Raw genomic sequence first — 13,266 nt, 5'->3', positions numbered from 1 at the left:
AGTAAATCGGGTAACAATCTTTTTGACATCCTGCTCTTGGTTGCTGCAGCTCACCTTTTCACCAGAAGAGATGGTTAAGACAAAAGTGGAGAAGACAGGCAGAGGATCACGTGTGTTTGGTGCCCAACACTCGATCTTGGCACCCATGGGCAAACAAAACAGAGGAACAGACTCTGACAGAGGGAAAGACTCATAATCCTCTTCTGGGTAACGAAAGATGAGACCTGGAGAACAAAGCAAAAAGCAAACGATAGTCATATGCTCAAGTGTTGTTATGGTGTAGTAATGTAGGAGTGTTGAACAAAATGCATGCCAAAGCTAAACCGGCTGCAACAGTAACTCAAACATTCAGACAGGCTACAGCTCTGGCTTTATTTCTCTGCAAAGATGAAACAAAAGAGGCTCTAATGAAAGGGACATCAGTATTTTTCAGCTCTGATGCAAAGTAGTAATCAGTCAGTATACTCTAGTTTCATCTCCAGGAAATAACTGTTCTGTGTCTTTTTGTTTGGTGAGATGCCGTTTTGACAAGACACAAACATTCTGATGCGAACGCGCACACACAAACATGCAGACAATGGGCGTGGCAGGAAGTGCCGTTGTCTGCGATGAATAAACAGCCGCCTCACAGGAAAAAGGCCAGCCAAAAAGATAAAGCCAGCATGCGTGTCTGCATGTGTGTGTGTGTGTGTGTGCGCACACACTCTTTCAAATGAACACTGATTATACGAGCTTTGCACAATGAATTGTTCCAAAGGCCAAGCTGTTAAGGAAGCATTCAGTCAGTGAAAATGTCGCACAACAGTCCAGAAATGCCAGCTGCCAAAAGAAATGACTATCTGCTGCAAGATCACAGAAAAAACACTGAGGGTGTCGCTCGCTGGATTGTTTGAGACAAAGACGTAACAGAGGCTGATTCTATCAATACGTCACATCATCTAGCAGAGCTGCACAGCTGTAGAAACATTTATTATTATTCGTGCAAAACCAGTTTCTAATATGTATGGAAGCCTACTTCTGCAAAAAATAAGATTATGATAGAATTACAAAAATAAAAAACTAAACTCAAAATTATGAGAAAATCATTCCAAATTTAGAATGACCATGCTGTAATTCTGACTCACATGGACTTTGAAAATCAAAACTTACTTTTTTTTATTTCATTCTTCTTCACGAGTTTATAATAATAATGACTCTAGTATCTAATGTGCAATAATGATAAAATCAAGGTCATGGCAGACCTCTCATGACATTGCAACATGTAATACACATAAAACATCTGACCCTTACTCACCGGCTTTATAACTGATGGAATTGGACGCAGATACTGATTTCTTGTAACACAGGAACACATTGGAGCCCCACTGAAAGGTAAAAAAGACACATTACAAATTTCGTCTCTGAGGACTGATGATGCAAAAGTGTTAGCTAAGGAATAAAAATCAGACTCACCATTCCACAGTTGAGGTTCTTGTCCACCTTGCAAAAGGTATGTGGTGGCGTCTCGCCCTTGCTGGTGATGATGACGCAGATGTCCGTCACCGCCAGGGAGTTCTGAGGCTGGACGGGTGGCGCTCGGCGGAGGGTGATGAAGATGCGCTGCGAGGTGGCGGAGCTGTTGTTGACGTTGGCGCAGCGGCCGTACGGCGTGGCCTGGATGACCTCGCAGCCCTGGATCAGACGCTCCTTACCCTCATACAGCACACTGATAAACACAGCAGACAGTAGGCAAAAATGTTAGCCTGGCACTTGACCATGACACAGCACAATTTGTGGGGACAGCAGAGAGAAGTGTGGATGCAGCCAAGAGTAAGCCTGCACAGTTGACCTCAGGTGAGTGCAAAAATGAACAAAATGGTGTGAAAATTAAAGGTGGCACATAGCTGTGCGGTGCAAAGAGCTGGCACTGCAATGACTCATGCCCACACATACTACAAAGCTCTCAAAGACAATTCTGTGTCTCTGCTGAGAGTGATGTCCTGGAATCGGTTTTGCTGTCAGGCATGGATTTCATCCCTTAAACAAGCACTCCAAAACTCAGTTTACACTGCAAAAACAGAAGTGTGAATGCCACCAACACATCTGGAGTTTGAAACAGGCAGAAAGAAAGAATAACGCAAACTAGAAAAATCTAGGAACTTCTGTGTGGTGCAGAAGAAGAGCAGATGCTTTTACGACTGTCTTTCCCAAATGGTGAAGGTGTCACAACAAGCTACTGAGTCACGATGTTGACAGTACGCAAAGGCGTCCAGAGAATCCTCCAAAGCACACTTACCAAAAGGGTGAACTTTTCAGGGACAAGATCACAATTTTTAAAGAAAATATGCTTTCCTACTACTTTCTATCTCTATTTCATATTTCCATCAGCTACAGTATCTACAGTACCAAGTCATGCTTTCTAAGAGCATTGCAGACAACAGAACATTTGACAAGGTGACAAATACAAAACAACAGAGACTTTGATAAAACCACAGTTTTCACATGCATTGAACCTTTGAGGGAAATATTTATCTCTTTAGCTTCTAAATGCTCCACTATGTTCACTAGCTAGTTGCTAAATTTGTGCATGGTTTGTTGCTGGGCAGGTAGTGTGCAGCGGGTTTATCAGAGATTTTTTGCTGGAAATGACGCTGATGAGAGTGGGACTCAAGCAAAGCTGTAAAGTTTCAGGCTGCGAAACTGAAACAAGCTTAAAGACACTGCGATGCTCCATAGAGCTGAGGGGAACTGCAGAGCAAGCAAAAAATGCGTGCTGCAGTGCCGCCATATGAACATATCAATCCACATTCAGACTGATTTGGGAAAAGGTGCATTCTTGAGGGTCAATAAGCGAGAGGCTGAACTGTGGCTCTAGGGTGAGGATAACCCCTGGCTCTCCTGTTTTAGTGGGAGGGTCAGTGTGTGGTCACTGGTCAGCACCACAGACTTTCTTCTTCTCTGGTTTCCCTCTCAGGCCTCAGTGAGAAGCCCGTCTTCAACGGATGCTGTGATTCAGACATATTTACCCGCTGACTCATTCAAATCCCAGACAGCAAAGGATACTTGGATATCAAGATCTCACATCCTTTATAGCACAAAACAAACACTCTGAATGTGATCCTGTGGATTACTGCCGAAATGCTTTTTGCCTCTCCAGTCTCTGCTTCTTATCACTCCTGCTGTGAGAATATCACACAGTTAAAGTTGCAAACAGGGAAGCAATCAGTGCCCCACTGTGTTGCACTTTTTTTGCATGACTAGAGGGCTTCTATGGTAGCATGCTCCATGTCCTCCCCTTTCCATCTGGACAATGCAATGTGGGAGGCCAAAACCTGTGATTGCTGCCCTCTTGATACTAAGACAGACCCCATTTTTACACACATTTTTAATCTTGTGCCGGCTACATGGCAGCCATCACAGATATAATGGTCCTGAAACACTTCATTTATTCTGAAAGGAGTGCAGGACAAACCTAAAGAGGCCAGGAGGACGGTTGCCAGCAAATTCTCATTTAGGCAACAAAAACAGAGCCCTAATGGGCACAGTGAGTCGTGACGCCGTGGAGCCCCAGGCTGGGAATGCTGGCTTCACTGACAGCAAACACAGCAGAAGGAAGGATGAATGATTTACAGCTTTCTTGCTTTTTATCCATTTTTTCTGTGTATGAGGATCAGCAGGTGAAACGCAACTCAGGAAGTGAAGACACCGGTGCTGCAGCATGGCCAAAGAGATTAACTGACCTTCTGTGTTGCAGCTCAACCTAAACAGAACCATCAGGAAGTGAACCGTTGCTATAATGCATTTACTTGCGGCATCTTTATCAAAACACACACTCATATCAATCTATCTCACATCACGTATTAATAACAGACCACACAGTCATGAATTTTACATAAGGAGTCTCTTAATACTGTCTCTGTTTGCAGCAACACAGAAAAGAAGATTGCGCAATACGTTTTTCAGTCTCATTAAACTGCATGACTGATTCTGTGCTTCAACCAATGAAAAAAGGAAAACTATAAAGTAACTTGACAAGGACTGAGAATCCTTTAATACAAGTTTGCTTCTGTATTTTCTCAACCCCATATGTCAGCATGCCGAGCAGGATTGCGCAATTCTCTTAAAGGAAACATGACTTGACACACGATCTTGTCTTTATGCTCAGCGCACTGACAGCTGCAGGGTTTCAGGAGGGTTTTACTAAGTTCTATAGTTTAAAGCTACATTTAGCAAAAGGGTAGAGTATTAATAACACGTGAAATGAACCAAATGCATCACAGAAGAAGCGGTAGGCAGTCAGTGAGTCGCAACCTTCACCAGTTTTAATGAAAGGCCTGGCTCTGCAGGGGAATCTTTCAGAGCGAGCTGAGTGCCATCTCTTGTAACTGGAAACTCCAGTTTGTTAGTGGGGGACACAAAGAGGCATTAGACAAAGACTAAGGTGTGTGGAGAACTGAAATACTTGAGGCATTTGCATCATTGCTCTCAATAACGCATTGCTGCATTGATATTACCAGTTCATTCAGGACAAACGAGTTCAGAGATACAAAGCGCTGGCTCTGGTGAAACGGGGGTAACATTTGGCTACTCTTGTGAAGAAGTAAGAACAGAGGTAGCTTTGGGCTTACTGGACTGGATCAACTGAATCCTGTTGGAGTTCCCTCTTGTAGGATAATTGGAGGAAGTGGGAAAATTGTATCAGTGGAAAGGAGCCAAGAGGTGTGGCTGAGAGGGAGAACTCCATGACGTAACAGGGACGTGTGAATGAAGTAGTGAAAACACCTGCTTCCTTCCACCTCTGAAAATATGTTTTGTCATTTCATTAAAGTTAAACTGAATATGACACTGCGAGAGACAAAGTGCGAGAAACACCTTTCACTACAACACATAATGCAATATATTAACATAAGATCTACAAAAGGTAGGAGGCAAGTGGTGCAGTAATCCTTAAATCCATGTTGCATGCATATATGAACATACCAGATTACAAACAAACTGCTGACTTACCCAATGTCAATGAGGGGCGACTTCCCTCGACCCCTCCTGTAGCACAGAAACAGCTCAGGGCTCTTGAGGCTGCCATGATTGAGGTTGGCTGGCTGGCCGCTGTAGGTGCTGTCGATGCAAGTGAAGCCCTCAGGCACCGTTTCTCCTGCTGACTTGTTAATGACGGCCAGGTCAGTGATGGGTGCTTTGGGCCCGCCGGACTTGGTCTCCGACAGGTCCTGCTCCAGGGGCGTGGACTTGTCTGTCAGCCCGGCCACCACAAAGTAGTCGGTCACACGGTGACCCTTGTCCTCGATCATGGCTGGGCGTACCTGGAAGTCAGTAAGAAAAGAGTCACTTTGTTTGCTTCATAGCTAATAAACCCTCCTTTACCCCGCCACAGACGACATTAAAGAAGACATTCTGTTCTCTGGTTAAAACGTCTACTACTTGAGACTTGCTACAGATACTGTATTTAGCTTACAGCCCAGGAGAACACTGCATGTTAGTAAAAGCAAAGCTCTTACATATCACTTTGGGACAGTGGGATGGATTACACATGCAAGCATACACAGAATGCTAAGCAATGCTCTGGCCAAGGCAATAAAAGGATCCTTTAAGACTGCAGCGCCACAACGAAGCAAACAAACTGGGGAAACACAAAGGATAATGAAGGGACTGGATTTGTTGATGTTCACAAACACTCTTGTCATTGTATATCACCGCACTGCTCCAATTACGTTGAGAGTTAAGGCTCTGGCCGCTACAGAGAGCTAAGGGAGAGCAGCCGGGCCCGGAGGAATGCTCAGAAATGCCACTGACAGCGTAAATCAAGCACACACCAAAAAGTCTATAAAACACGCAAATATGGTCACAAATTTGACTGGAGTGACAAAAAAAAAAAAAAAGTGACACCCAGTTTAACGGTTTAAACTGCCAAGACATGTCTGTTGCAATTCTTTATGGCCTATTTGTAAGGAATGTAAGAAAGAGTTTCTTTTTCTAGTTAACGTTTGAGTCATGACACCAAATTTAGCAGTCAGCGGCTCAGTTAATGGCTACAATGCAACTAAGGTAAGGGTTGCATTGCCAAGGACATCTCTTCATCATAAAAAAAAACTAAGAAGAAGAAAGAGAAAAACGTCCATGTTGCCTTCAAAGAGCTGTTAGGACCTATACAGGAAGTTCAATTTTTCCAGTGGTGAGTCAGCTTTGGCAGGAGGGGGGAAAAAAGAAGACTCGTTGTGCAGCCACATCGAGCACAGACAGCCCTGGACTTCATTAATGCTGTCCACTGGAGTTTTTTCATTTCTCTAACCGCCACCCATCAATATGAAAACAATACGCTGAACACGTTAGAGCACGTTATTGTGAAGCCGTCTACAGCGCAGGACATCCGTTGGCTTGTGCTGTGGAAGGAGTGGCAGGAGGCAGACTGACCTGTCCGGGAGGAACATTTTTCAGCCACTGCAAGACAGCGAACAGCAGACATACTTTCCACACAAAACAAAAATCTTTTCCAGACTTTGAGCCTGCTTTGTTTGATTTCCATCAACTATACAGCATGCAGTCTTGGACAACAATGGCCTGGAAAAAATACTGAAATTAATGTGTCATTCTTTTGACCAGTGTATAAACTCTTACCTCATATAATGATAAATGTAGCACTGTTTTTCAATTCTAAGCTTGGCATTTTGCCCATGTGAACGAGCCAAAATTGATTTGTATCAACCCTTATAGTCTAGGTAGCTTTGAAGAATTCTAGCTGGATATTTGCCCAGAATATGGCTCATTTTTTCCCACAACTCCTTAAAACAATGTCGGGAAAACACGCTAATGAAAGAGGTTCACTTTATCAACACCAGGCTCGGGTAGCAGAAAAAATATGGTTTTATGTCACCATCCAAGCTGTGACTTCAACTTTCCACAAACAAAAACGGCAATAAAAGCGCATCAGTGACGGCGGGCGGGTTGGCAGTCACTCCCACAAATCTCTCAGCTGTTGACTTTATGCAGGATGGAGGAGCTCAGGTGGGGATACGGCAGGTCTCGCAGGTAAGGCAAGGCAGAAAAATATGCAGCTGGATGAGCACTCTATACTGTGTGATGATTTTTCACTTCTTAAACAGAGACCACCCCTATGAATTCATTTTCAATATTTTCCTTCCAAAGTAGGACAGTTGCTCATTCTGAGGAATGCCACTGAAACTGGCATCCTTATTTGTTCTTGTCGTAAAATCCCACATGGTTCCAGATGTGGCTTTTCACAATACAATGGATAATATCTGCCCCGTTCAGTTAAAAAAAAAGCATGCTAGTCTTGACTGGATCCAGCTCTCATTTTATTATGATGCACAAAAGCAATTGAGAGACATGGAGCTCAGACTTATTGCTCTGAGGAGATTTACTGCACTGTATCCATGGTTACATCTCACTGGTCAAAACCCTATTCAAAAGCAAAAGGCTGTCTTCAGACTATATTTGCTTTATAGAAAACCACACTGTTAAATGTGCTCTAACAAAGGCTGGCCAGTAAATGTCCTCTGGTGGTTTAACCAGTGACTGGATAGTCTTCCCGTGTTTGTGTGTGTGTGTGTGAATTAATGTTTGTTCATAGCTGAAACAAGTTCTGCTATTTCATTAGAGTATATCAAAGTCTGCATGAAATTAAGACTATTATTAGATTATTTCTCAAGTTCAAATGTGTAAGACACATACATGAGCTGAACCAGTAGCCAACAGCTGTATTTACAGTATACTGAACTCCAGTGACTGATGTTTTTGGCCACTAGGGGCCAGCAAAACAAGCTGTAAACACAACACTGACATATCACCTTTAAGTTGATATGGTGAAGTTGTTCGTAATCAGTTGCTTGTCTACACATCCATCAGACGTGTTGCTACATTAGTATTCATTTGAGGTCATGTGTCTCCACACCTGATGAACTCGAGTCCAACAGTCACTCTCCTCTTAGCTCAGATTTTGGTCCCCACCACCCCCTGCTTGAAATATCTGGCTCTTTAGCTGTTAAATGTTCCTCTGTACGTATATTCACAGCCAGTTGCTAGCATTGTCCACTGTTTGGTGCTGGACAGGTGGCGTAGAGCATTGATCCCCAACCCGTGGGCCGCAGCCCACTAGTGGGCCGTGGGTCATTTGGTACTGGGCCGCACAGAAAGAAAAAATAATTTCCATTATTTTGTTTTTTCACATGACATGATTAAAAAGTGGATTTACGTTCATTATTATTGTTATTATTATTATTAAAGAGAAAATACCAGTTTTTGCCGATCTTATCATTTTATTTTGGCTTTATCTGCTACACCTTTAGACTGGGCCATGAAAATATTGTCAGACATTAAACTGGGCCATGGTACAGAAAAGGTTGGGGACCACTGGCGTAGAGTACGCTTTTAAAGCAACAAAAACAACGCAATGAGTGCAGCAAAGCTGAACTAAAACAGTGAGACTGCAAACCAGAAAACCAAAACACTGAGCTGAAAGAGGCCTATAAAGCTCCGGAGCTGACTGGAAAAGCTGAGTCAGGTGATAATTCGCTGCGGGCTTCATATTACACATAGTTATTTGATCCACTGTTAATATAAAAATATTGATTATGGCAATTTAAAAGACTAAAAGGAATTAGGCAAGTTCACACAGGTTGCAAAGGCAAATATTCCCTCAGGCTAAAAGTGGAGACACAAGAAAGGCAATAGATGGTAGAGTTTCCTAAGGTGTCTTACTTCCATACAGTGGCTTTCTCAAGTAGTTACTACCTAGAAAAGAGTTTTAATGTAAGCAGTTTTGTCTTGAAACCTGCCATCTTTAATGTAACTGCAAGTACTGTCTGTGTAGCTATAATATATACATAAATAACATTAGATCAGGCCTTGGTGTCATTGAATACACAATACTAAATGACTTTTCAGGATAATAAAGCTAATTTTAAGCCGGATCCTCTTGTATGAGCAGGTCACAGGTCAGTAGGGAAGGATTGTGTCTGGGCACACTGCCAAGAAAAAAATCATCCAATTTAGGTATTTTTTTAATTTAACAGCTGTTTTGCAAGAGTCCACTCTGCTGAGCAACATGCACATTTTAACCTTAGTCACAAACATTTGTCTCTCCAATTCATTTCTGCTCTGAAATGCTTATGTAGGTATGAAAACATCAAGGCTGTGAGTCACACCGCTTCCCGACAGCATGGGCACAGATCGCCACAAAGTGCCGCAGCAGGAAACAAAGCAATGTTGACAGAAAAAAAAGAAAAGAAAAACAAACACTATCCTGGGCAGGCAGCAGATCGGTTAGGTCCGGCTTTGGATGCTGCTCTATGAGTGTTGAACATGCCGGTGAATCAATTTGAGCTTCACAGAGAACAGCAAACACAACATCAACCTCCCAGAATGTGATGTCGACTTCTCTCTGAAATTAAGTGAGATTGCACTTGTTTTTATGCAATTAGATGAGTCTGTTTTTAAAAAAAACGCTCAATTATTTGGAAACTCTGCACTGACCTAGAAACCAGGCTACCTGTGTATCACCAAAAGTCACACACACTGCACTGTAGCAGATGTTATCTTCCACTTGAAACAGCCACAGGCACCTGCTATTGTATAAGCCAACCACAGAAAGAAAGAAGCATTTCTGAAACGTGCATTTTACTCACTTCAGCTGCCAGTAAGATTCTGGATGCTTCATCTCATGTGGGGTTTAGTGAAGTGAACAGTGTACTGTAATAATTCTACTTCTCTTAGCAGGAATATGACATTTTGATACGTCAGGGACTTCCCATGAATACCAAAAACGTAACGCTGTCATATCGCTTCCTGTTCCAATTTAAAAATAGGGTCGTCGTTAGCAATACGACGCGACTATTTGTTCAAATCATTACCGTTACAAGTTGGATTACTTTGTCATGCTCATCTGCGCAAACACACAGAGGGAACTACAGCAGAGGCAACTGTCACTGAGAACAACATGATGCACTAAAACACGCCACTGATGTGAGGTGTGCACACAAACTGTGGACACGCTGAAAACGCTGGAGCCATTTGTGACCGTCCCCCCTGCCTGTACCACACTCCCTACCACAACCATACAAATATCTCTTTGTGACAGCCCATAATAGACAAACATGGGCGCTGCCATGGCAACCGAGCCCCAACAATGCCAGGCTGCGCGACCCTGAGCTGCGCCTAGTGTTACTCTCGCTGAGGAAATTGATCTCCGAGCCTTTCAAGGGTACATTGAATATAGCTGACACGTTCTCTGCAGTCTCATGTCAGCCACCGTCTCCGTTTTAGACTTAAAATGGCAGCGAAGGCTTGTTTTATTGTCCACTTTTACATCTGGCCAGCAAATAAAACATGGTGGTGGTCATAAACGCTGATGGTGCTGACAGGGGATTAGACTAAAAGCTTCAACGCGAAGCAGAAGTGAGCTGCAGCATTCAGGATTTTCTGCTCTTGTTCTGCACTTGTGACGGCACGCTGTGGTGGAAAACTTTCCAGCCTCAAGGCAAAAAATTGTGCAGATTCTTGGGGTCAAACGGGAAAATGATCGAGTCAAACTGGCAGACATAGTGGTCCATTAAACTTCCACTGTATTAAGTGTTGTGTTGTAACTTGAGCCCCTGCCTCTAAGGGTTGTGCTCTGCCCCTCCCTTCCCGTGTGAAAACCTGTTCCTCTGTTACTCCTGAGCCCCGATGATCGAGTGTCACACTCTTTGTCTGGGCTGCACTCACAGAGCAGGGTCACTACGAACCATGACAAAAATACTACAAAGCTTTAGAGGACAAGTGACCGGTTACTCTGAAACTGGTTTCTGGCTTCACTGTAGCTATGAACTCTTAAAGCACGGGACTTAATGTGGAGAGAGTCTCCGACAACATACACAATGAGACAACACATGTGTCCACCATTAGGGATTTTGACATGCCAACTATACCATGGTATGTAGCACAATCGATTTATCCATTCGTCACTCAAAAGAAGATTCATCTGCCTACTATTTTGATTGAGTTATGTTTTTCAAGCACAAATACCAAACATTTCATGGTTCTAGTGTCTTGTATGTGAATCATAGCTAATTGAACATTTTTGTGTTTTGAACTGATGATGGGACAAACTGGGATAAAATGATGGGCATGTTTCACGGAAAAAAATCAGTAACTTGCCTTGACTTACTTATTCTTGGTGGATTTCATTCTTAACGCCCACTTCTTGCTCAAACCTTGATCTCAAACCCAGATGTGTTTGATGCTCCTTCGGCATTTGCACATTTTACACAAATTCCAAGTTGTGTAGCTTTTCTTTTATTAAAAAAGGCAAAGAAAAAATATCACAATTCCAGAGCATTTTTACAAATGCTGCCATGCTAAATGACAACATTTGTGAGTGCCTCACTTAATCTCAAAGTAACAACATATGGCCCGACTAGGTGATCAGCCTGTCAATAAAAGAGAGTGTTAACCAAACAAAAACTGCCAACGGTTCAAACCGTTACTGTAACTGAACTTAAGAAGACAATGCAGAACAGGTTTTGCCATTCAGGCATGATAATGTCTTACTATGTACAACAGCACGACAGATGCTCCAACTGACTTATACTCATCACAGATTACTTGTCTTAAAAAGCCCCATCTAAATATTGCATATCTTAGACAAAGGTATTTAAATCATGATCTCATTGCCAAATAATGCATCATTACCGCCTGATTCATAACTATAGACTATCGTCCTGCATCCTCACAGGGACTCGACGTGGTGCAGCCGATGGCAGCAGGAATTAAGATCCGGTCTAGCAGACATTAACTTTGGCCGTTTGTAAATGAAAAATCACTTAATTTAGGCTCTCTCTTGTCAGCCATTACTACCAGCTGTGGGAAAGAAACGTACACTTGTGTGTAATATTATCTGATCTTTGTGATAAAACACAGAGGCTTGCAGGGGAGGGAGATCTTTAAAGATTAGACACAATTTTGGAAGGTGTAATGTAATACAACAAGAGTAATGAATCTCTGCCTCCAGCACAATGGCCTATTCTTTTGAAGTCAGTAACTAGTAGTGCAAAGGAATATATTAGCATTTCAGATTAGCAAAGAAAGTAGCAGGAGTATCATCTAATCACCTGAGAAAAATCTGCGGGATTAAAGGTATTTTCTGTTCGAGCCATTATGTTTGTCTACAAAAACAACCGGTGATCAAAAGTGGCTCATTCCTCAAGGCCTCTGATTTCTTGAAAGTCTTGTTCCTTGACGGTGGCACTGGTCTTAACTCGCTTGCAAACGTGCCAAAAAGGCTGCGGCCCAACAACCCCTGAGGGCTGGGGACTCTCTAGCTGCCATAAATAAAACCGGGGAGGTCCTAATCCTCGCGTCCATGTGTTCCAAACCTAATGCTTGTTCGCTTTTAGCACTTGTGGTGTTAATGGCATTCACCTGGCCAGCCGCTTCTTATTCAAGGTATCAAATTCAAAGCCAAGGGGAGTCGAAAGATGAAGAAAAAGAGGCAGACACAGAAACAGAGATTCATCTATTTAAGAAAAAAGAGTGGAACCCCTTACTCCATCCCCCCATGGTCTGCCCCACAATGATCTCATCCCTTTCACACAAAAGAGCCTGGAGGCTCGTTCCCCAGGGGTGGAAAAGCCTGCCTGCATGTGCGCGCATGTACAAGTCTGTGTGTTTGTGTGTTTGTGTGTAACGCTGGACAACAGGCAGTGCTGTGTCTGCCCCGCCACGCACATCCACTCACAGCTTGTCTGAAACAGCAGCTGAGCATGACACACACAACTGTCATGTGTTGAATCTCGGACACTGCAAATGAGAATGAAAAGCAAAGAGTGTACAGATGCAGTAATGATGCTCGGGAGCAGGGGGGCCGTTGGTTATAAATAGAAGGACGGGCTGAACCGTTACACCAACCCCTCTATTGTGGCAAGTGTACATGTATGCAAGCGCTACTTATTCGCATTCATGCAACAAGACTACTGAAGTGCACTTAAAATCATTCCCGAAAGCTCGACTATCAATTACGTAATGCAAAACTCTGCACTGAAAGGTAATTTTATGTCAGCTGCAACAGCCTCCGACATGCTACCCTTTCAGCTCCAGGGGCAGCCGCCCAGCCACGGTGTGTTTGCTTCTGCAGCCACCAGCGTCTGCCTCAAGTGCCACTCTGTAGCTCGACACTTTGGAGGATCTGAAGAACAAAGTGGCCTTCCCTGCCACCTGTCATCGCAGTGCGGCGGCGGCAGCGGCGAAGGCCAGGCTGAGCGCTGGGTGCCAATGAGGTGA

General features: G+C 43.4%; 1 protein-coding gene across 3 annotated transcripts in view; it reads right to left on the bottom strand.

The window, feature by feature from the left end:
• The window catches only part of dennd4c (DENN/MADD domain containing 4C), a 32,798-nt gene that overhangs the window by 14,863 nt on the left and 4,669 nt on the right, over positions 1-13,266 (bottom strand). For all 3 annotated transcript variants that reach the window (XM_041964483.1, XM_041964485.1, XM_041964486.1), the window contains exons 2-5: positions 4,987-5,297; positions 1,453-1,705; positions 1,295-1,364; positions 55-224 (exon numbers count right to left, since the gene is read on the bottom strand). In XM_041964483.1, the coding sequence (XP_041820417.1) occupies positions 55-224; positions 1,295-1,364; positions 1,453-1,705; positions 4,987-5,285 (792 nt within the window). In that variant the 5' untranslated portion in view covers positions 5,286-5,297. The remainder of the gene's footprint in view (positions 1-54; positions 225-1,294; positions 1,365-1,452; positions 1,706-4,986; positions 5,298-13,266) is intronic.

This window comes from Chelmon rostratus, chromosome 23 (assembly GCF_017976325.1).
Source record: "Chelmon rostratus isolate fCheRos1 chromosome 23, fCheRos1.pri, whole genome shotgun sequence".
NCBI lineage: Eukaryota > Metazoa > Chordata > Actinopteri > Chaetodontiformes > Chaetodontidae > Chelmon > Chelmon rostratus.
The sequence above is the reverse complement of the archived record's forward strand: the minus strand, read 5'-3'. Positions and strand labels throughout refer to the sequence as shown.